The 26,106-nt window shown below is 36.7% G+C and overlaps 1 protein-coding gene across 1 annotated transcript in view; it reads right to left on the bottom strand.

The window, feature by feature from the left end:
* Window positions 1-26,106, bottom strand: part of KCNQ1 (potassium voltage-gated channel subfamily Q member 1) — a 375,374-nt gene that overhangs the window by 253,540 nt on the left and 95,728 nt on the right. Inside the window, exons 3-6 of the mRNA XM_063289351.1 lie at window positions 12,711-12,837; window positions 9,798-9,876; window positions 9,557-9,653; window positions 5,712-5,852 (exon numbers count right to left, since the gene is read on the bottom strand). Of these exons, the coding sequence (XP_063145421.1) occupies window positions 5,712-5,852; window positions 9,557-9,653; window positions 9,798-9,876; window positions 12,711-12,837 (444 nt within the window). The remainder of the gene's footprint in view (window positions 1-5,711; window positions 5,853-9,556; window positions 9,654-9,797; window positions 9,877-12,710; window positions 12,838-26,106) is intronic.

Raw genomic sequence — 26,106 nt, 5'->3', positions numbered from 1 at the left:
TCATGGACCAGCCCACGCCAGAGCTTCCTGTCGGTCGTCAACACCCCCAGCTCCCCCAGGGATGAGTCCGTCACCTCTAGAATATCATCCATCCATCTTGCCCTTGGTCGGCCCCTCTTCCTCTTGCCTTCCACTCTCCCAAGCATCAGCATCTTCTCCTGGGTGTCCTGTCTTCTCATTATGTGGCCAAAGTACTTCAGTTTGGCCTTTAATATCATTCCCTCAAGTGAGCAGTCTGGCTTTATTTCCTGGAGGATGGACTGGCTTGATCTTCTTGCAGTCCAAGGCACTCTCAGAATTTTCCTCCAACACCACAGTTCCAAAGCATCTATCTTCCGTCGCTCAGCCTTCCTTATGGTCCAGCTCTCGCAGCCATATGTTACTACTGGGAACACCATTGCTTTGACTATGCGGACCTTTGTTGACAGTGTGATGTTTCTGCTCTTAACTATTTTATCGAGGTTTGTCATTGCTCTTCTCCTAAGGATTAAGCGTCTTCTGATTTCCTGACTGCAGTCAGCATCTGCAGTCATCTTCACACCTAGAAATACAAAGTCTTTCACTGCCTCTATGTTTTCTCTCTCTATTTGCCAGTTATCAATCAAGCTGGTTGCCATAATCTTGGTTTTTTGGAGGTTTAGCTGCAATCCAGATTTTGCACTTTCTTCTTTCACCTTCATCATAAGGCTCCTCAGTTCCTCTTTGCTTTCAGCCATCAAAGTGGTATCATCTGCATATCTGAGATTGTTAATGTTTCTTCCAGCAATTTTAACTCCAGCCTTGGATTCCTCAAGCCCAGCATGTCGCATGATGTGTTCTGCGTACAAGTTGAATAGGTAGGGTGAGAGTATACAGCCCTGCCATACTCCTTTCCCAATCTTAAACCAGTCCGTTGTTCCGTGGTCTGTTCTTACTGTTGCTACTTGGTCGTTATACAGATTCTTCAGGAGGCAGACAAGATGACCCCATACCACTAAGAACTTGCCACAATTTGTTATGGTCCACATAGTCAAAGGCTTTAGAATAGTCAATAAAACAGAAATAGATATTTTTCTGAAACTCCCTGGCTTTATCCATTATCCAGCGGATATTGGCAATTTGGTCCCTAGTTCCTCTGCCTTTTCTAAACCCAGCTTGTACATCTGGCAATTCTCGCTCCATGAATTGCTGAAGTCTACCTTGCAGGATCTTGAGCATTACCTTACTGGCATGTGAAATGAGTGCCACTCTTCGATAGTTTGAACATTCTTTAGTGTTTCCCTTTTTTGGTATGGGGATATAAGTTGATTTTTTCCAATCTGATGGCCATTCTTGTGTTTTCCAAATTTGCTGGCATAGAGCATGCATTACCTTGACAGCATCATCTCGCAAGATTGTGAACAATTCAGCTGGGATGCCGTCGTCTCCTGCTGCCTTGTTGTTAGCAATGCTTCTTAAGGCCCATTCAACCTCGCTCTTCAGGATGTCTGGCTCTAGCTCACTGACCACACCGTCAAAGCTATCCCCGATATTGTTATCCTTCTTATACAGGTCTTCTGTATATTCTTGCCACCTTTTCTTGATCTCTTCTTCTTCTGTTAGGTCCTTGCCATCTTTGTTTTTGATCATACCCATTTTTGCCTGGAATTTATCTCCGATGTTTCTAATTTTCGGGAAGAGGTCTCTTGTCTTTCCTATTCTATTGTCTTCTTCCACTTCCACGCATTGCTAGTTTAAAAATAATTCCTTGTCTCTTCTGGCTAATCTCTAGAATTTTGCATTTAATTGGGCATATCTCTCTCTATTGCTGTTGCCTTTTGCTTTCCTTCTTTCTTGGGCTACTTCTAGTGTCTCAGCAGACAGCCAGTTTGCCTTCTTGGTTTTCTCTTTCTTTGGGATGTATTTTGTTGCCGCCTCCTGGACAATGTTGCGAACTTCTGTCCATAGTTCTTCCGGGACCCTATCTACTAAGTCCAGTCCCTTAAATCTATTCTTCACCTCCACTGCATATTCCTTAGGAATATTAGTGAGCTCATATCTAGCTGATCTGGGGGTCTTCCCTAATCTCTTTAGTCTGATCCTAAATTGTGCAAGAAGAAGTTCGTGATCTGAACTACAGTCAGCTCCAGGTCTTGTTTTTACCGACTGTATAGATGACCGCCACCTTTGGCTGCAAAGGATTTAGTCAATCTGATTTCGGTGTTGTCCATCTGGTGAAGTCCATGTATAAAGCCGTCTCTTAGGTTGTTGGAAGAGAGTGTTTGTTATGCAGAGTGAGTTGCCTTGGCAAAATTCTATCAGCCTATGTCCTGCTTCGTTTATTAATATTTAAATATTTAAATATTAAATATTAATATTTAATACAAATATTAAACTATATTAAATAAATATTATAGAGGATTACAAATAAACATATGAAAGATTAATACTGCACTCTAATAAAACCATATAGCCAATATTAAACATTCTGTTCATTTATCAAAGAGTTATTTAATCCTTTGTCTTCATAACTAAGAACTACAATTGGGTAGAGAATGTTGTGACCTCCACCTCCAACCCTTCTGTGTCAGTGGCTGGGATCCTCTTTAGACCTTCCTTCAGAAGTCTCCACACAGTTAGGAATCCTTTTTAGCAACAGGCTTCTCCAAGAGGCTCAGTTAAACATTTCTCATTCTGGAAGCCGCCCAAAAAGCTTGAGAAAGCGCTATTTTAATTCCATGTGTCTTTTTTTTAAAGAAAAGCTTATTTGATTGTTTTTCTAATCTGTAATTTTTACAGCTATTTTTTTCAAGTTTCATTATTTTCACAAGTCTATTGCAAGACCTGTATGCATTTAAAATGGTTTCTGGTTTCTATATAAATGGAATTATTTATAGTCTTCATTTGGGAAAGATTTAGAAGCAACCTAGGTTGTTGCTGCTTCTACCTGCAATTTCTAGGGCACATCTGTTTTATTTGTTGACCTTCAGACTGTATGCTTTTTAGACTGTATGTAGCAGGAGGCTGTAGTTCCTCACATTTTGTTTTCCTTCTACTTATAAGCTAATTGTTCTCATCCCTTCTGAGAAAAGCTTTGCAGCACATAGAAAGCACCAGTCATGCCTACCAAGAATATACTTCTCTTGCTGACCAAGAGCAGTGTTTGTTTTTTTGGCTGCATTTGCCACCTTTATTTAATAATCCATGTGAGCCATGCCTCTAGAAACTCCATATACTATAATACCATTTAAAACCTTTAGAAAAGACTTAAAGCCTTTAAAAAAAACAGACCAAGCAGCGATCTTATTGTATTCTCTATTTACATATAAAAGCAAGGAAAGGAAAAGGAGGAGGCACTTATAAAGCACAGCCAGAAGCCTAAGTTATTATTCACCAGTTTTTGAGCTGGCAGAAATATACTAGAACAAAATTTGCTGGACTGATCAGTAAGCCCGTGTCTGCCTCAGTAACAAATCCAGCAGTTGGTACTATCCTTACTGTTTTAGTGCAGGACAGGTTAAGGAAAATGATAGGCAGAGTTCCCCTCCCATCAAATATCACCTGCTGGCAGGAAAACAACCATCAGTCACTCTCCATAATGTGGGGTGGGGCTGGCTTAGATGAAAGTAGGTAAGTGTTTGAAGCAGCTTGTTTTTACATCTGTCAAGTAGCAGCACCGTGCCTGTACCCCATTAGACTATTTCTGAATACAGGTTTAACACTCTTCTGAAAGAGCACTAAACCCATGTCTAAAAGTAGCCTGGGTGACAGTCACAGTTGTGGAGTTGAGGTCTGGGGTGAACTGGGAGGAAATGATTAATAAAGAACAAGCTCCATCCTCAAGACGTGCTGCAGAAGAATGGTGTGCTGGACCTGAGTCTAATTCAGTGGCACTTGAAAGTAGCCCATGGAGAGCCATGGAGGCAGGATTGAGTAGGCAAAATGACCCCATTCCCCCCCCCACCATAGTACTAGAAACAGTAAAAGCTGTTAGCAAAAGCAGTGGAAAACCCTACAATGCACCCAAAACAGCAACTATTAACACACTGCTGGCAGAATGTGGCTCTCCATCCTGATTTAAATCAACCTACAATACAGGACAAGCACTTTCTCAAGAAAGCTCAGTTTTTTATAAACAGGACAGCTGCTATGTCAAAAGAGCACTAAACCTGTGTCTGTAAGAGCCCACACTACGACCTGACAAACACTTCAGAAATCACCAATCAGGCATTATAGATGGGGAGAGGCTTCTGCAGAAGTCTGGCATCTGGCTTCTCCTGCAGCCCAGGCCAGAATGGGGGCATGAAAATCAGCCCATAAAGTTCATATAAGAAACAACAGATAAATGTGCTACTTGTCATCCTGTTCCTCATTTATCAAGCAAATGGTTTATCAATGTATCAATTATTTGGTAATTGGGTATGTTTATTCAGCAAATCTAATCCCTTCTGCCTAAATGTGCCTGGACATTGTCTCCTTCTGCAATTAAACAGGCTGGCAACTAAAAAAGACTTATCTTGCTTGTGATATACTAAGGCTATATGATGCCAGCTGAATGTTGTATAATTGCCCTGAATGAAGACTGGATGAAATAGAAATTGCAGAGAAGCAAAGGAACCAATTCAGAAATTATACACTATCTCAGAACTCTGATCAGTAGTGATGCAAATCTAGTAGTGATATGAATTCCTCTGAGCCCTCAAATTTTGCTGGAGTCAAGAATATTGTCTACTTGTTGCATTCTACTAATTTAGGCAGGAAATTAAGAGCTGAGTCTGGGGCTGACAGAGGAGTGCTTTTATGTTAATTCAACAACTCTGTTTCAATTCCTCTACACATTGAAACAACAGTTGTTGTGAAGCTAGCCTGCATGCCAGGAAGTTGGCTCAGTGAGACGTAACTCCTGGACATGTACGGAGTCAAATGACCCCGGCCTCTCCATCTTCTGGGGATAGCAAAGAGTCGGTTCTTTTAAAGCAAAGGGGAGAACTTGGCAAAAGTCCATGAACTAATCCAGGAGAAGGCTATTCTCAAAATCTGGGAAAGAATAGGGAGTTGTTCAAAGTATGGCAAATGAGGAACCAATGGACATTTCAGCCTTCTCTCTTAAGCAAGGCTTTAGTTCGTTAGTTATGGAATCTATGAAAAGAAAATATAAACAGCTCTTAGAAACCTCACCTTAACAGGTTTCTTAATTTTCATTAACAAATTAAGATTGCAGTTTTCTTATTTCGTTTCTAAGATTCTATATTCTAATCCCTCCTTCCTGATTAATGAGACGCTGCATGAATTTTGCTTCCTTAGTCAAGTGTCACCATTATGGTATTGACAATGGAACTTTTTATTTGAGTGTTCTGCCTGAACCCTAAACTGTAGTTAACCTTAACTATGATTTGACCATTGTTACAAATCCACAGTTAAGATGACAAATAAAATGTCCAATTTCAAATGACATGATAAGCTCAGTCAGAAGAAACAAAACCTTCCCACTGAAACTAATTTGGGTGATCATCAGATACAGAATTTAGGAATCCACACTTTTCTGTTCTAATCTATTTGTGGCCTTGATAGAAGGATGTAGAAGCACACAAGCCTGAACCTGACTGTCATTAAATCATAGTTTAGAATCAACACCTGAATGAGAGCACAATGTATTTTTTCTCCCATTAACTTAGTGACATATTTCCTATATTAAAAATATAATAGTATATTAAGTATATTAAGTTTGATACTTTTCTATAGATTATACTTACCACTCCCCACCAAAGTGCATCAGCATAGCTGCTAAATTCATGCTCGCCTGAGTCATTCACAGCATCTTTTTCAGCCAAATACACAAAATATGAAGAAAAAATCAAGCCCAGAAACCCAATGTACAGGGTAGTTATTAATTCCTAAAAGAAGAAAAAGAATCAATTAGTGAATAATTTATGATAAGTGGAATGCTGCTGTCATCAGAAGCTATTTTGTAAAAATAATACCCGATGCTTGACTTCATACTTCAGTGGGTTCATTATTTCCCAGTAATACATGTAAATTAACTTGGTAACATCCAGACAGAGGGACTTTTAAGTGCCAGAAGCCCTAATTCTGAAAAGCCAACAGCTTAGCCTAAAAGTCCTTAAAATATGGAAGATTCCCAATTTGTGAAGGAAGCCTAAATTTAAATTAATTTATATCAATTATAAATATAAATTAATTTATATCAATATTAGATGAAAATAATTATTATACATTCCACATGATTTTAAAAGTTGTTATGCTACAAAATAATACACCCTCTCCTTGTTTAATGATGGCAATCCATTCCTTAAATTGGAAGCAAAATGGTTGCTAAGCAAAATGGTTGCAAAGCAAACACATGATTGAAAGAGAGATGCTGCAAAGATCACTAATTGCTGCCATCTCATTTAGATAAAGTTCTCTTGTACAGTGTCCTGTGCCTGACCCATTTTTTATCCTTTTTTTGCCCCCTCACAAGGTGGAGAGATTGCTTAAACAAGCTATCTCTTCCTGAGCTGCTTTTTTCCCCAGTGCAGCGCTTCCCTAAAAAGTGCTAACTGCAAGTTAAGGACCTGAGCTCTGTGATCTTAATTAGTTGATTAGAATCCTCCATGCCAGCTGCTGCCTGAAACTGACCGGACCTTAATCAGTTTTACACTGAAGGCTTTTGTTATCAGGCACACAAAATTTGGTTGTAAATCTGCACGTTGGTCAGAAAATTATTTTTTTAAAAAAATACCATTGTATTTGCAAACAGTTGCTAAATGAGGCAACTGCAAAATGAGAAGTGGCTGTAAACTGAAGTTCAATAAACAATATACAGTATTAATTATGTCCTCAAGACCCTGAATATGATTCATTGGCAGCACAACCTTATATACAGTATGTTTACTGAGAAGTAAGGCCCAGTGAATTTAAGGATCAACACTCCTGGGTTAGTGTGTAGAGTAATAGCATCTGCTGATTAAGACTAATTGTCAAAAGGACCATGAAAATAGACATGGAAGAAACTTGGACTTCAACAAGTTGTAACGGAACTGTAACAAATTTTAAAATGCAACTAGGCCTGACAATTAAAAAACACTGAGTCAATTCAATTATAAGTTAATTAATTGATTAAATCTGCATGTGAATAAAACAAAACTTCTGATTTGAAAATAAATAAACTTCTGATTCGTTTTATTCAAGGTATACCTATCTTACGCATGCACATAAGATAGGAATTACTTTAAAGTCAGATCTAGTCAATTGCAATTGTAAGGACTTTGAAATATTGTTTTAACAACAGAGGAACTGCTTCCTGATTCATCAGAGAACTTTTTAGTAAAACTTTTTAGTCAAAATATTTTACATTTCAAAATGATTGTATCTAATATATATACTTAGTAATTATTCTCATAATGTAATCTAACTCAGACTTCTATCATGCACTGAGGGACTCTGGGAAAAAAAGTTTGCATATGTTCCATATTTCTATAACCTACTAGACTGGGCACATTCAGATGGTTATTTCTAACTTATAAAGCCAAGATACGCACAAGACTATTGCCTCTGTATATAAACCTTTTGCTCTGCCCTTTGCCACAATCTACCATTAGACAAGAAACCTCTAATTTTCCAGTTTCCATTTCTTCCAGATTGGGAAAATATAACTATCAGTTTCAGATACGCTCAGAGTATTAATGGCCAAACCACATGTCATTTTTTACTCTAGAGTAAACATAGCTGAATCAATCCAACTGGAAACCTTAATGAATGGGGTGTCACTCTAATTCTTTGCCCCATACTGAGGTCATGATCTAGAACAGACCTTTCATATTTGCAATTAACACTGTCAAGAAGTGAACCATTGAAATAAATGTATCTTGTTTGGGCTAATCAAATGGCAGGAACAGTTAATCCAACCTGCTTTGAGACTACAGAGGCAAAAAAGTTTTAAATGTTCCTTTTCCATATACTACCAGTCCAAGTCACAAAAAACATGCTGTGTTTCCTGTATAATAAAATGAAAATAAAACATATAGTTGCTAACTACCAGTCTGTGCATTGAATTGGGTAATTCAGAACAGATTTTCATTTACCCAAGGAGGAACAGATGGATCTGAACAAACTTTACTCTAGTTCTGGATTTCTACAAAACCAAGTAAAAAATTTATATGTAGGTATGTATTTATGTATTTATATTCTGCCTATCCTCCAAGACAAGTAAATGCATATGGCTCTTTCCCTCTATTTTAACTGAATATCAACTGTAAAATCAATCAAGTTGAGAAATAATATCCAACCCAAGCACATCCAATTAACTTCACAGTCAAGTGAGATTTGAACTTCAAGCTCCCAAATTTTAGTCCAATGCTCTTACTTTAATATTTACATTTATATTAAAGATAGTAACCAAAGTTTCTCACAGCTTAGAGAAAACAAGAAACCATGGATAACTATTTTCTGTTCAACCGGGGTTCATAGCAAAAGGAGGAGGCAAAGATTCTGCCTTGTTTATTACTATTACTATTCCATGTTTACCCATTTTAAAGATGTGGAGGCTGTCTTGAGGCCTGAATGGTTGGGTAGGGGAATAGGTGCAATTATTGCATTTGCTTTAAAGTATTGCATTTATTTTAAAGATATATAAATCTGTGATACTCTATAATAATGCAGTCATAGAAAAAAATGTAAAGTAAATATATTATGGGACATAAGCCTCCTAAATCAGCATATATTGAACTAAAGTGACAAGAGTTCATACGATGTTATCTTCTGGGCAGATTTCACTTGTTCATTTTAATTTGGAAGACTCATTGGATGTTATAAATGCCCATGTCCTTTGAATTATATACTAATGGTTTGGACATTTACAGAGAGATCACATAAATGGATGCATGTTTTCCTGATCTCAAAATTACTGATACTACAAAAGTGGAAAGACATCAATTATCCCACGGCCTGAAAAACGTACCTCTCTTTTTATATTTTAAAATAGCATTTTTTTTTCTGGGCGTCCAAATTAGAGGACTATTTGAAGTTTAGAATGCATACCAATTTAGATGTTTAATGACTTAAATTTAATCATTAAGTAAACATTAATTGTACAACATGACGTGGATATAGATATATAATCAGTTTTGATGTTATAAGATGGATATATGTACTCCCCCTCCCCAACCAGAAAGTTCTGACAGAGATTTCAGTCTTCCCCACACCTTTTTCAGAAATTTAAAAAACAAGAGCAAACAAACAACATATCACCACCACCATCAATTCAAAAGGGAACCCAAAATGGATTTGCAAGATCTGCTAGTCAAAAATAGCCATGTTGTACTGAGCTGAAGATGATTATAGGGCACTTGGTGCTCCAGAGTGGAAGTACTGTTCCTCTGCAGACCTTCCAATCCCTGTGAGAAAGTCAGAGACTGTGTGGGTAGGACTAGAACATAAGTTCCTGGTTTTAATCCATGTGTATGTTTCGGAATGACACCTCTAGGTATCCCAAGAATAATGTGAACCTAGATACCCAGCAATCAATCAATCAATCAATCAATCAATCAATCAATCAATCAATCAATAATTCCCACTTCCCTTCTGAGGTTTTGCATACCTGTCTATGTATAAACACTACTGATCCCAACAGTCTCCATGTGCCACCCTGTCGATCTACATGAAGCATGCGCAGAATCTGCAGAAACCGGATGCCTCTGGGGGGAAAAAAGCGTTTGTTCAAGGAAAATGAAAGGAAGCAAACTAAAATACAGTTTTGAAATAGAAGTCTGATTATGGAAAAGAAAAAAGACAGGGAAATATACACACATACATACACACACTACAGTTAACATAGTTACCTGATAGCAGAGGTTGCAAAAACTTGACCTTTGGAACCAACACAAAGTACAATCATGGAGGCGACAACTACAATAAGATCTGGAAATTAAAAACAGACAAACAAATAAATATGGGTCATTCATTCATTAGATTTTGTCACCGCCCATCTCCCCCCAAAGGGGGACTCTGGGTGCTTTGCAACAAATCTAAATTTACAACAGATTTAGATTTCATGCTAAAACACCGCACAGCCCCAGTTCACAGACTCTGCCCTTTGTTTTGAAAGGGCCAAACCCAAATCTGTTGTATTTCCAGCAGGGGATGCGGGAGTATCTGTGTATGTGACAGAAAGCTGTCTGTACTCATGTGGATGTTTACTGAATGTCTGGACATCAAGGGCTGTTGTTCTCTGTGGGGAGGTGGACTCACTGTCTGTCATGGGGGACTGGCAGGCAGGCTACATTTATAAGAGTGCCATTTGTGAAGACTGAATAAATGGATTTAAGAGGGGTAAATATAAAGGGTAATTCAAATTCCTTTCAGAATTTTTGGGGAAGAAGGAAAGAAGAGGAGGTTGTCTTGCTATTTTCCGTTTGTTCTGCTTTCATTTTTAAAGACTTCATGCACAGTCAATTATTTACTAAGATATAAAGGCTCTTCTCATATATTTTCTTTTTTTAATATAATTTTATTTTCAAACATTTAAAAAAACAAATGATTACACAAAAGAAAAAGAAGAAGAAAACAAGAAAAGACATAGTGGATGGAAAATAAAATACCAGTAAATGCACAGAATTTACAATTGTCATAAAATTTTAAATCCATTATTTCAATGATTAAAAAATATGTATAAGACTAAACTCATTGTATCATCTTGAGAAATAATAAATCACTGCAAAAAGTCTAAACATCTGTATTTATATTGATATTGCGACTATTCATTGTTATCTTAAAAATGCACATGATCTTATAAAAAAGAAAGAAAAAATAACAACTAAAAAATTAGTAAAAACAATATTATGTTCTAGATTTCTGCGCATTATACCCAACTGATGATTACATCAAATTATATATAGATATTAAAATTGGTTCTAGTTACCATCTTTAAATCAAACATTTCCCCCTTAAAATGGTAATCTAAGTAGCTGAGTTTGACTTGTTGTGTGACATGTAATATAAATGGAGACCATTCTTGTTTAAATTTAGTCAGATGTCTATTCTGGACATATACTGTTAATTTGCCATTGCTGTGTATTCCCCAAGTTTGGTTTCCCCCTCTGACATTGGCAGAAAGTATCTCTTTTCCAATGCTGGGCCAAATTTGCCCCTATAGCTGTCAGCATATGTCTTAATAGAACGTGATTTTTGTTCTGAAACGATGCCTAGTATAAAGAATCCTGAGGTTTCAATGTAACCTTTGTTTTTAAGATTTTTTGAATAATGCTGTGTATTTATTTCCAGTACTTACTGAACTTTTTCACCTGACCACTACATAAGATAAAATGTTCCTTCTGGGTCACATTTATTATTATATGATTTATCTATTTTTACAATTATGGACAGAGTTAAATACAATCAGTAAAACATTTTGTACCCATTTTCTCTTCCTCGTGTACTTTCTTGAAAACATTTATTACCTAATCATGCAACATTGGTCAGGCTACTATGCATTCTTTGAAAAAAATTAATGAAGACAGGAATATCCTTTCATCAGTGCCATCATGTGGTAATACATTTTTAAAGAAAAGCAAAGAAAGAGCCACCTCCAAAAGATGAAGCAACTTCACCTTCCCACCTGCACATTTTCTGGAGAAAAAGTTACACTCTTTTGTGGGGATCAGATAATCCAGTGAATTCAAGGGTGGGGTAGCATTTAGCACATATTTAGCGTATCCAAACTGCCTCATCACATGTGAGGAAACAAACTGACTTGCCTTTTTTCTGGATTTCACCCTAATGCTAAAAGGTCCCCATGTCTTCCTTCTGTATTTTTCAGAGCCTAAGAAATAATCTCCTTCTCTCTTCAGCCTTAATGCTCCTTTCCCCACACCCCAAATGCTCATTCTGCAATCATACAGGTTGCTATATAGAGTCTGTGATCGACATCCACTTTAGTGTCTTATTTTCCATCTCTGAAACAGCATTCCCAATGAAATTCCATTTCTGGAATACATTTTATTTCTGTAGTTTACAAGGGCCATCTATTATCTAGACTAAATAATTTTTATTTTATTTTGTTTTGTTTTATTTATCACATTTGTATAGCTGCCCATCTCACATAGTGACATTACAAAGTTACTAATGACTAATATGATGCTCTTTTGGGATTGAAAGATTAATTTCCAGATCACCCTTCTGGGAATATAGAGCCACAATCACTGGTTCTACCATTTCCTTAGTATAGGGGTGAGTAATCTTTTTAAAATTTGTCCTTCTTCTGTTTATTGGTATATCAGAAACTGCACTGCGAACTTGGTTAGGACTAGAACAAAATGGTTGGAACTTGATCAAAGATCGAATTTCGTTTCATGTTACCCTGCCACATTAAAAATAGCAATTTAATTAAATCTCTGGAAAGTCTGTAGGGATTTTGTCCAAGGCTTTGTAGATCGGCTGGTTATACACCTCTAATGTAGAACTACCCTTGCAAAAAAGAATGGGGAGAATAATGGCAGGGCCCACTCTTCTTGACTGATTGCCTACAACCAGTTTTCCTAACTTCAGCATCTCCCTGATTCAACAAGCTGTCATTAAAGGAATTTCCCTTTACATATTTCTTCCAGCTTTCTATCATGATCAGACATCAAATCTATACATGTGATTAGTCTGTAATTCAAAACAGAGATAATCAGCCCTTCTTAGATAATACAACATAATATTTTCTGTTTTCTAATTTAGAAGAAATCATGCTGTACAAAACTGCACATACTCACCAATGATAGAAATGGGCTTTCTAGCAAAACGAAGCCTTCCCCAGAAACCAACATATTTACTGCGGCATCCTGAAGACCACAATCGAACCACATACTCAGTTCCAAAAAATACCACTAATACAATTTCCTAGAGGAAACAGATAGGGAGCCTGATTAATTTAATATGCTTTTAATGCTTTTCAGATGATATTTGGAGAAAATGGAATATGAGATCTGAAAATAAATTGTACAGATCTGCAACAGCCCTCTACTAATGTGGTGCCCCTCCTGACTGACATTCAGACAGCTGTAGTCCCAAGCCATCCAAAGCATACTAGTTGTGGAATGACCATCTTCAACAACAATCAAGAGAACAATTAAAAATTTAAACTCTGTCTTGTACTTTGGTCACATTTGATCATCATAACTTGAGAAAGATAAAATATGCTTGAAAAACATAAAAAGGCCTCTATGTTAAAAGCTAATCTTATGCATGAAAAGTCCAAAATAAATCAAGTTTAATAGTATCTAGGAATTCAGTTAGGATTGTACCTTAGATTTCAATTGTTTAAGTCATATGAGAAAAATACCTACAAATGCAACAAGAAACTACAGATATCTATCTATCTATCTATCTATCTATCTATCTCAGTAGCTAAATTCATTGGAAAACTTTGTAAAAGCTAAAGCTTCTAGTAGCAGTAAAAGCCAAAAAAGAACAAGCAAAATGTTAGCAGAGTAATGTATCTAATAGAATAGCTTCTCTTTTCTTTCATTACATTCATGTTTTTATTAGTAAAACATTAATAAATGAATTGTTGTATAAACTTGTATATAGTTACTTGGAAGCACTATTAGGACTGCAGCTACATTTCATTTGTTAGCTTTAAAAATGTTTGACTTTCCTGTGTCCTTTCCACTATATATGCACTCATAAAACATGTAGGTTCCACACTAACCTACGTGAAAACATCTCATATGCCAACAAAGACGCCATCTGGTCATTTCTTTAAAAAGAAATAAAATCAGAACGGTTATACATAAATTATACTATCATTATTCTGCAAAGAACCTTTTTTCAAAATAAGAAAATATATGACAACTATGATGAACTGACTCTGAGAAAGAGAAAATGGCAGGGTATAGTGAACCAAATCTCCCTACATGCAAATTAGAGTTTAATATTGTAAGAAGAGTAAGAAAATAGAAAGAAGCAAGGGATAAATTATGGGTGCCTTCAGAGTCACAATGTGTGGGTTTGTGGAATGGGGGGATAGCATGAGGGAAATTTGCATGAGAGCTGTGAGTTTTTAAAGATCCTCCATGGTTTGCTGGATAACAGGGACACTGACAAATATGCAAATGTGTGCTGTCCCAAAGACAATGAAACAGACATACAGTCAATGGTTACTGTCATCCAGTTCTTTGCATGACATGCAGACAAGCTTAGAGAACATTGATTGTTCTATAAACTCCTGCAACTGGAAAGAAGGACCAGTCAGCTTACACCAAGACACATTTTTCACTCCTGACATTTTGATAAAGGCGTATTGACCTAAATGAGACCCATGTTATTCTGGAAACATCAGAGGTGAAAGGGCACAAACTGTTCTTCATGGTCATACACAAAAATGCCAGGTATCCATTAGCAACTGGCAAGTTCCCCTCCCCAGCCCGTGGCTTGGTGACACACAAGTGTTTTTTTTCCTATCTTGCCTTGTATAAACCCAATAAATTGACTGCGGGAGGAGGAGGCCGATTGATATTTGTTGCTGCATTTAGAGACAGCTGTCAGAGTAGCTGCATACAGGCAAAAGACTATGCTATTTACATTTGCAATAAAAAGTGACAATCATTAGAAAGGCAAATAAACAAGTCCTCATGAACTACTTCAGTATATCATACTTCAGTGAACTGGAATTTCAGTCATTTCGATGTGAATGTATACAAGAGGCAAACATAACAACATCAGCAACAACAACAACAACAACTTGTATGCTGCCCAATTCTCAGTGACTTTTGATGGCTCACAACAATCAAAGAAATTACAATCAAATCAACCCTACAATAACTATAATATGACAAATATAATATTGATGGCAAACAGTTCTACCACCATCTGCATTCTACTGAACAGATGTTTATTTATTTATTTTATTTATTTATCTAATTTATCCCCGCCCATCTCCTCCTGTCAGAGACCTCTGGGCAGTTTACAACAATCGATTAAAACCATCACAATAATACAAAAAGTAAAATACAGTAAAAAATACTATAAACAGAAATAAAGAATAAAGAATAAAAAATCCAAGCGGTGAAGCATCTAAAACAGTCCAAGCGTGAGACGAGTGGTCTATAACAACCATCCCCATGTAGCTCTATTCCCCTCTCCACCCCAAGCAAGGCGGCCAGGAGTGATGGGGCCAATCTCACCTCACTGTTGTGCACAAGTCATATAATTGCTCTGACCATGAAGACAACCCTCTGAAAGTCAGAAAAGGAAGAAAACCTTGGTTTGTTACCTAATTTTTCTCTTATTATATGCTGTCTATTTTTATCTGGGACTTTCCTGCGAAGCATAAGAGTAACTTATGTCTCCAAGGGAAATCGCAATGATTCAACCGTCTCCCCAGTTTGTGTTACCTTGGTCAAGACAGGGATGGATCCAGAGTCATGAGATCACTTTTTTAAAACAGAGCCAGGACCTCCTAGATTACTTTTGTCTTTTTTAAATTGTCTGGATTATTGCCATGGTGATTAGCTTCATATGTCTTTACCCATGGAGGAGGATGCACATTGAAAACTGGGGTATCATGACTAAATTAAAATTAAAATACAAAGTAAACTTCATATAGTTGTGATGTGACTAATGAGACAGAACCTAATAAGCAATCCACGGAGGACTTTGTTATAATAACCTTTAAAGAGGGGATGTGCCAATTATTATTTATGTTCTACCTTCTAAACTAGAGCTGTCCCACTTAGGCCCCAAAATGGTTAAGATTTCCAGTTTCTATGAATAATATTCTTTTTTTAAAAAATCCCCATTCCTATATTCACTGTCAGCCCTAAGGATAAATATGTAGCATTCACATTTAATAAACGTGGAACAGATAACTCAAAAGAGATGTTGCTCTTACTTTCCAGAGTTAGAACTTGCTAAACATCCATTATTTGCATTCCTCACTAGGAAAGCTGTCTAAAAGGATCAGCTGTTTTTTCTCACCTATGAAAATGGCAGTCCTAATAGAATCGATAACCAAATAGTTAATCTCAGAGCAAGTTCTCAATAATTTAAGAAACCAAGTTCTGATAATTTAAGAAAGAGTTGGATTAATTACTTCTCTGCTTTAGGAAAAACTTCTGCCTGCTAATAATATAAGCTCTTAATCCAGCCATGGATGGATAAAGATCATCTGCAGCATTATTGACAATAGTTTATACAGTAATAATTTTAAAACTGAACAAGCTAGGTGACACTTCATAAAACTGCACATAACTGTTTTATTATACTGACAGTTTAGTTTAATCTTTTTTAGAAAAAAATTAAGCACAGCCTTTAGAAAAGCCAAAAATAATGGAATTCCTTAAAAGACAAAACACTTGGTTCTAAATTACAAGTGTTTATCTTATGAAAGAAACTAAGATTTGACTAAATCTAAGCTTTTAAATTAAGGCCATTTAACTACATCTAGATTAATACTTATACACAGTCTTATGTTTTTATTATTCCAGTTTTATTTTAATTTTTTTGCACTGGAAGACTCAGTTCTTGCAGGATTAGTCCTCTCTTTCAAATCAGAGATACATTAGATAACTGTTGTATGAACCTTTTGATTCATACTGAGATACATTCATACTGAGATACAAGACTGTGTCTAAGACCTGTCTTATATCTCAGTATGTTATTCAGCATGTTGTTATTCAGTCCAAAAGTCAAGTGAAAGGATTGATGCTTTCAAGGGTAATAGACTGAAAGAAACTCCCACTCATTCTGCTCAGGGTTCGGAAGAAGAAAGTGCTTCTGCTTAGACGCAAAGCAGTAACATTTCCTTCCAGAAGCTCCTTTCTATGCTTCACTAAGTGCTACTCAACAGGACTAACTGCCCTGGTGATAGAAGCTTTTAGGAGGTCATAGGACCTGCCATGGAAAGGGTGTATAGGCTGAGAATTTGTGAAGACTGAGCAGAATAATATGTACAGTTTTTGGGATTCAATCCATAATATAAAGTAGGAAAGTGTTAGGGATGAACAATATACACTCAATTTCTATTCTGATTTATATGGGAATTCTTGCATTATGAGTAACATTTACAAAGAAACAGAACTCTACACAGTTACCTACTTATTTTGTGACCAGTGCCTTATCTTATTCTATCTTCCAGAGCATAATTATTATTAACATACCTTCACCCACTACTTCTTTTTAGCTTTGTTTTTATAGTTTTTAATGTTTAATAATAAATAACAACAATAATAATTGTTTTGGACATTAATAAAATTATTAACTGCTTTTAGCTTTGTTGTATGCCGCCCAGAGTTACTTGCTTTGTGAGATGGCTGGCTATATAATTTGACAAATAAATATTCATTTTGGAACCTTCTCCACCTTCCTAATGAGCTTCATAAACCATTGCATATTATATACCAAATGATGATAGGAACTCATAGCTCCAATAGTCAGTAACTTTAACTGCTGTTGTGATCATGAGATTATTGCTCTACCATATGTGATCAATTCTCAGAAACCTCTGACAAGGTTGTAAAATTCCTATTGATAGCCATGGCTTGTAGAAACTGCCTAGTGCCTCCTTCACATATTTACTGTTCCAGTTTTTATTGTAATTTTGGTTAATCAAGCACCTTCTTTTCAAACTTTGTATATTATTAAACTAATCCTGCATGAAGAACTGCCAAGTATGCTTTAGAATTCCCAACTTTTTTTTCAACATTTAAGAATAGGCAACCAAATGAGAAAGCAAAATCAGAATAATTCCCCTTCTGTTGTTTTTTATTCTACTGTACTAGTTTTTAAATTTAAAGCAACAACATAACTACTTACTCTCATCTGAACATTCCTTTAAAAACCATGCAACAGTCTGAGTTCAGGTACCCTATCTGTGTTTGAGACTTGCATTTACACAATATTCCCTGTCAACAAATTTGAACTCTCTCCCAAGCCTGCATCACGGTCTTCCATACATCTACAGTCATAGTAGGGCTGAGGCAGCTCACCCCACAGATGTGTGCTAATAGTAACAGTAGTAACTTTCAAATTGTAAGTGTGCAAAGCTCATTTGGTCAGTATTTACCATTGCTTTCAATAATTGGCTAGGCTGGATGAAAATATTTTCATTCAAATGAACTGAACTGAATGAAACAGAGGCCAATTTGGAACATGAGTTAGCTGGCAAGATTCAGTTACTCAGCAAAAATAACACCCTTCTTTACTTGATTTATTGTTGAGCCATTAAGGTTGTGTATAAATGCTCCCATTGTAGGCACTGTTTAATATGCATAGGTTGAAAGTCTCTTTCAAAAATGGTGTGGCTTATAGCTTGTTGCTCAAGTGTGTTCTAGTCGCTTTATCATCAAAATACTATGCCCTCATTTATATGCTGGCTGGAAAGAGAGAGCCCCACTGTCAGTATTTTCTTTCCCCAAGCTGTGCCCTCCAGACGTGACAGACTACAATTTCAAGAAGTCACAGCCTTAGCCTGGCAATTGTCGTAACTGCAGTCCCAATGCTTCTGGAGAATATACTGTAAGGATGAGAAATGTTGGCATATATTATAAACAATGGGGCTTCTTTCCTCATTATGGAAGGTTCCCAAATTAGGGAAGATTGTTAAGATTGATAATTCATTCAAAGATTGCCTTTCAGAACCACAAACATCTGAACTCCCAACTGAAGAAACCTGCCTGCCTGTTCTGGCATTTAATGTACTTCTAACCTGCTTGACATTCAGTAACCAATGAGAGAAAAATAATAAGCTGCACTGAAGATCCATGGAGAAGAGGACATAGAGATGCAATGGGGAAGCATGGGGAGAGTAAGTGTTAGTTGTAAAAAACCTAAAAAAAAAAATCTGAGCTTGAGATAAGAGTTGGGGCAGTTATTTTTCTAGTTGCCATGAAGTCCAATTGAAGAAGTGAATAATGGACAATATATTTTCAAAAAAAGGATAACCATGAGGGAGAGTGCTGGGTGCCATCTGAAATCTCTCAGTATTTGATGAAACTAAATTTGAAAGCTGTCAGCTTATTAACCCAGGCCACCTAAGGACAGTGGCTCAGAACTTATGACTAGAACATAAGACACTGTTCTCCTCCCTCCCTCTCTCCCCAGTGTGAGTTTTGTTACCACCTTGCTGAGATTTCTAGGAACAAATGAAACAGATAAAGTACAGCCTGAGATAAAATCATGGTTATGCTGATACTTGCAATGCTATATAAATGTCTTGACTACAATTACACATACCTCATTAGGCATGTGCTTTGAACCTTTGGCCTGGCAGAGGTCATTGTGTTACAACATCACATTCCATAATCATGACGCCATTTCACTTGTCTCAAAAGGTCGAATTCCTACAGCTGGCAACACTACCTTCCTGTATGAAGCAGGCTTCTGATTCTGAGAATATTATAATCAGTGTATTTATTAAGAGCAGCAATGCTTTTAGTGGATACACTGAAAACTGACATCTCTGTAGGTACACAGTAATGTTCAGCATGCTCCAAATTCTGTTCAAAACTACAAGTAAAATGTAGCATTTCCAGAATGAGAATATTGTGATGTATGATCATTGAAGCCAATTTAGTGGCCTGCTAGAACCACTGAAATGGAGCAGAGCAGACTTCCACCAATAATGAGGGATTAATAGCGTGATTTTTTCCTCACAGATATCATGTATTTATCTCTTAGATTTATACCCTGCCTTTTGTATCACAGGCTGTGTACCGTGTATACTACTCCCTCCTCCTATTTTTCCCCACAAGAATAAACCTGTGAGGGAGGTTGGGCTGAGTTGGGCTAGAATTTGAGTTTTCCTACTCCTGGTCCATCATCTTAAGTGAACTCTGTAATGAAGCTGAAATGCTAGCCAACAAAATTTGAAATATGTATGTATGTATGTATGTATATGTATATATTATACTTCAAAATCTTCATGCAGGGCCTAAATATATATATATATTTAGGCCCTGCACGAAGATTTTGAAGTATCTGAATGGAAAAAAACACATGCTATTCATATGCTATACTGGAGATATTTTAATATTCAAATCAATAACACATGTCTGTGCTGATGTTTTCTATAGAAATGTTGGCTAAAGTGTTTTTTGTAGAAATCTAATTTTAGAATCAGATGCATACAAATACATGCACCCACACACATGCAGGTTCCTTTACTTTCCAATAATACACTGTGCCTATTTTTTATACAGCTACTCAACAAATACACATTCCAGCTAAACTTCAATTTGTCAGTTTCTAGAAGAGCACATGTGACAAAACATTCAAGGGCTGAAGAAAGAGTGGAAAGCTAATACCGAGGTAGATCATTTATCTTTCTAAGTTAGCAACCAAATTCTCTAATTAAGCAGCTTTTCGGCCTCACAGCTGCTGGGAGGAAAATAAGGAAAAGGGAGGGGAAAACAGATGGTATTGTACACTGTTTCAATTGCCAGCCTTTATGACTCCAGAGCCTCATGCTACAGTTTGTAAAATCATATAGCAGTAATTTACATTCATATAAACACTGGCATTTCAGCTAGGAAGACCAAAGATCCCTACAAAAAAATGAAGAGGCATGACAGAAACTTAAATGAACTAGGCTATAACTTTATTGGAAGAAGAACAAACTGGTCTGCAATGCTGGAAGCAGTATAGTAATACTTGTATCTCTGAAAAAACCTATGCTGACCCTAGAGCACAAACTGCTGAACTCCCATTATGCCTTTTGGCCATACCTTCAAGAGTTCAGGGGTGTCGACCAAAGACACAATTACCTAAACATCTCCAGATCTTACACAAGAAATCCGTTCATGCCCTAAAAGGGATCCCCTCTCTGCCTGAAGTCCCAAGCTTTTATGATGCAGTTATGGGGAAAAAAACCCTTCCCTTTCCTCTTGAAGATGCCTTTGGCTGCTCACCAGTAACTCAACTCAAGTTCCTTTACTTCACTGGTGGCCTGTGACCAACAAATCACAATTACAGTATCAACATGTTTATGAATTCTTTTGAGTCCTTGCTGATTTTACAGGTAGTCCTTGTTGCTAAACCACAATTGGGACCAGCAAGTTGGTTGTTAAGCAAAGTTGAAGCAGTGAAGTGACTGCTTCAACTTGGTAGTGAAGCAGTCGATAAGTGAAACTGCAACTGTGCTTATATCTTACATCAGCTCTCTTTTGCTTTACAGACTTGCGAAGGTCATAAAGGTGAGGATTGGTCATAAAGTTACTTTTCCATCACCATTTTACCTGCAAGCGGTCGCTAAACGAGGACTACCTATTAAATGAAGTAGGAATTACTTATTTCATGTCCATAGGAACCAAATAGCTTGCAACCAATTTGATAAACAAAATCCTATTCAGCCATGAGGATCAAGTTTACCAATAATAAAGCCATCCACAGGGAGATGAGCAAGGGAGGATTATGTACTCTTTTAGCTACTGACCCAAGTGCCTTTAAAGTGACCTGCATACCATGCCTCATACAATTTATCTTCTTTTCTAGAAAGCTACCAAGTTCACAAATTCTGTGGGGGCAGAACTGAACTTTCCTTTTTTACACCTATTTGACAGACTGAAATTATTCAGCATATTACCTCCTGCCCTAGTCAATATGTTTCCTACTTTATTAATGCATTGTATCTCAACAATGGTGAATTATACCTCAATACAAAGCAAGCAAGGTACAACTTTTATAAACAACCACCTGTGCAAATAGAATAACTGGAAGAATGTATCCTTAAGGAACTAAGGATGTCAGGTATTTTATCCAATTACTGCATATACAGTATGAGATTTCTGGAAAACCGCAACCTTTATCAAATGTTCTTTTTCTTTTTAGTGTTTTTTTTTCCTTCATTGAGACACAGATTTGGTTATTTAAAGCTTTAAAATGTAACTTTGCAAAATATTTTCCAAAAATATTTTTACAAACAATCAAGCCATAAAATGCTATTGGAGGCATTTACCTAAAATCTCAGGTAGGAGACTGAGTTTGCCTAAGTGTATGTCAGGTCTGACTTTCAGAAATCTTGAAATGATCTCCTATTTCTCATGTTCTTTATCACACTATGAAACAGAGTCAAATGTTTCTGTAGTTACTATCACATGAAATGAGTTAATTTCCCTTGAAGTTTATCTGCACTGACCAGATGACTTTTCCAGTAAGCACACCCAATGCCTTTGCGGTTTCTATAGAGACACATTTTCCCATCCACTGTGCAGCCGTCCTACAGTAGCTACCAGCTGTTGTCTAGGCATATATTCCATCGGAGGCAAGTTAGGCAAAAATGAGAGATCCAGAGCTGAGCTTGTTCTAGCCACTGTAATTGAAGCTTGAACCACAGTTTTCAATTTCCAGCCTCTTTGCCATTTTCACTAATCACTATTGTTGAAAACTGCACCAATGTGCATTTATTCTTAGTGCTACATATAGATTGATAGGAATAGACTAGGATGTATGAGTGCCTTCTGGGCAAAATGTTGGGATACATACAAAAATACAAATAAACATGCACTGTATTTATAGGGGATACCACTGGTTAATAAAGTTTTGCTAAAATTAAGCACATTTAAATCCCACCGATTTCAGCAGGAAAGTAAATAAATGCTTAGTACCTTCCTACTGAAATCAGTGGAATTTAAAATGCTATCTACAGTAGATTGTGTCTTTAAACTTCCATCTCAATGTATTGTTTAATTCAGGCTCTTCCAATTATTCTCACTCCAGGCTGTTGAGAGGGGGAGGAAAGACCTTCAGATTACTGCCTTTAGTTCCTTCAAAGCTCGTATACCTTGTTTCAGTCCATTAATTCATCCTTTGCTACTATGATGAGTCACAGGGAAGAAAAACAATTGTAGCCACAATTTTCCTTCTTGCATTCTTCTATTTAAAGCAACTCAAGTTCAAATGTTTAATTATATCTTTGAAGAGTTAATAATCAATTCAACAAAGGGTTTAGAATGTCTTTGAAGCTTTAAGAACAAGCCAGAGATGGAGGAGGAGGAGTGGGGTTACAGTGTTAACTCCACAGGGAATTTAGATAATAGGTTGTAAAGGTTGAGAGGCTGGATTATGTCTTCCAGTTAATAAAGTTTGGCAAACCTGCTCTGTCTTGGTGCCATGTTGCTGCACAGAATACCAGTAAACACTATATTCTACCTTTGAACACAGATGCTCATTATCTTATGATTCAAATACAATCAGCTATTGCTCCTGCAGTAAACTGAGTCACCATACTAGTTTACCTATACCAGCAGATAAAGAATGTAATCCTGTTGATTCTTCCAATTCTGTCTGGAGTATAGCACCACCATCTATGCTTTCCTCCTTGGCTAACAGAGTGGTGGTTCTTCCTCTACCTATTGTGCTTATGCTGCTCCTTGGGGTTCAGGTCATAGAATTACCTAAGGTCTCATCTCATCTCCCATGCTTTTTAAGATCAGCATGAAAATGCTGGGATAGATTTCCTAGAAATTTGGTGCAAGACATCATTGCCGTGATTATAATATTTAGCTCCATTTCTTTTTAGCACTGGTTCCAGATGAGATAATAGAATTTTTCTATAAATGGCTATATAGTGATGGATTGAATGAAAGGGCATAAATGGTTTCCTAATCCAGTCAACACAAAGAAGAAAATGTTGATAACATGTTTAATCTAGAGACTAATAGCATTCTGGTGGGAGATCACAAACCCTATGCAAAATTAGACATATCCTTTGGGGATGCTATTTCATTCAATGCTAATCTCAGAAATGTAGCATTGTCAGCAATTAGGATCCTCTTAGGAAAAGACAACATGGGCAATATGATATGCGCTTCGGTAGTCTTTAGACAAAGCCCAATTTGGACTGTTTCTGAAAACTGTGAAGAAGCTAGAATCAGTCCAAAATTTACCTGCTACAATATTCACTACAATAAAGCAATATAGGAACATTTGTGTAAGCTGCAGTAGTGATTTTTGCAGGAAAATATAGCAGAGTAATGTAAAATGGGATGGGAAATGTTTAGGATCTCCAAAATGTCTAATAGAAGCCATTTCAGTTCAGTAACAGCCAGTGATGTTGTGGTAAAGGACTGGCATTGGGGAGACCCAAGTTCAAGTTTACCCTTACTGGCTAACTTTGGGCCAGTCATTCTTTCTCAGCCTAATCTACCTCACAGGGTTGTTGTGATGGTGAAAAATGGGAGGTGGGAGCACGATGTACACCATCTTTCACTTTGGAAGGAAAAGCAAGATATACATCTAACAGATAAACAAACAGCCCCATTATAGCTGTAGCCTGGGCCAATGACCAAGAAGGCTTCTTAAGTAGAAAAAAGTGCACAGATGTAAGTTGAGAGTTTGTTAGTTTGTGGGACTTGACCTGAGGATATATTGAGCAGAAAAGGCTTATGGCAATAGCTAATTCCAAAAATATATCTTATGTATGTATAAATAGCTTTGCCACATTTATCTATGCCCTCGTAACATCCATAATAAGCAATTTCATAGCTGTAGGGTATTCACTAGTTTCTAGTTTATTTTTCTGAGTGTAATTCAAACTGACAGTTTTAAGCTTATTTGAGGCAATGATTTTTGAAAGACTGTAACCTCAAAACCTCTTTCGAGATGGTTGTTTTGAGTTTTAGTTTTATTATTACACATCAAGGAAGAAAGAAGCAAAAATGCACACACACACACAAGATATTCACAAAGCATCACAAGGACTCAAATGCAGAAGAGTTGCTCTGATTTATTTTACTCCTTGCAACCATCCATTCATTTGTAATATAGAATATTTCTTTGGTAGGTGACTATCTTCTTCCCTATAAAAGAAATATGAGTCACCCCCCACCCCCAAATAATAACTGGGATGCTGGATTATAGGCCTGATCTCAGAACAAGAATAGTAATAATATACTGTCCCTTTCTGAATGCAGTTCTCATAAATCAAAGAGTCTTATAAATATAATAGATGCCTTCATCAACTTAAAACATGATATTTATTTTTTTCACATAGGACTTTTAAACTCTGTTACTTTGAAGCAACTACTGTTTTCAAGTGGTTACACTGAAAAAGAAAAAAAAATGCTCATCGGTCTAGACATATACATTGCAGACTAATAGAAATAAGTGCATCTTTCATGAGATTTATTTTTATAAACAAGAGCTAGACCACCAGGTATATTCAATATGTTTTCATGTTTCAACGTTCTTGTTAACTGCAGCTCCCCTTTCTCCAGCTTTTCTTTGATCCTGCTTTAATGTAGGCATCAATCACCTTCCTCAAAGGAGAATATATATACATGGACAGCCCCACCAAATATGCAATGAAGCTATTGCCTCTTCTTGGATAAAAAGAGAACCCAACCTACACATCAGCTTGACAGGAAACCTACCAGTATATAAACATTAAAGATACAAGGCTTAGTTTATGAAAGGAAGATGGAGAGAAGCAAGAGATTAAAAAGATATAGTTGGGAAATTTTGCAAGTATCTAGTGACAGACCTTATTTTGTTTTTGTACTTGATTTTTAAGAAGTATTCATATATAAAATTAAACTCACGATGTCAATCTTTCCTCAAGTCATAAGTGTGGCCAACTTAAAGAATTTGTTCCTCAGACATTTAAACCAAAATAGAAGCAATTAATTCAGTATGACCTTCATATGGAATACAGTAAGGGCCATCATAGTACTGCAACTAATTCAAGAAAGCAAATGAAAATTTGGAGGATGCGTTTGAGAATCACACTGTTAATATATTAAATATGGGGTTGCCAAATCTGTTTCAGTGTGTTCTTTGGGGGTCTGAGCTATTGACCTGACTTTTGTGACTGAGTTATATGTCTTTAACAAAACATAACTCTCTCACATATATCTTTTGTCGCATCCAAAATTACTTCTCTCTTATTTACAAGGAATGTTTTCCCCGGCCACCCCCTCCTATCTGGGGGGGGAAAAAAGGAAGAAATAATTAATTCCCGTTCTCATCTCTTCTCCCATTTCACTGCATGTTACAAAGACTACGCTAATGGCTGACAATCAATTTTTCATTTTTTAGGCAAAATGGTAGGCAATGTTTTTCCCCTGACAAGACTGTTCTCTCAGGGATAGCCAGAAATGGATGAAACCAAACCAAAATTTAATTGGGGCACTCATTTGATGAAATACCCATTTCCCCTCTTTCAAATACCCCACA

This window comes from Candoia aspera, chromosome 1 (genome assembly GCF_035149785.1).
Source record: "Candoia aspera isolate rCanAsp1 chromosome 1, rCanAsp1.hap2, whole genome shotgun sequence".
In the NCBI taxonomy this organism is placed as follows: domain Eukaryota; kingdom Metazoa; phylum Chordata; class Lepidosauria; order Squamata; family Boidae; genus Candoia; species Candoia aspera.
The sequence above is the reverse complement of the archived record's forward strand: the minus strand, read 5'-3'. Positions and strand labels throughout refer to the sequence as shown.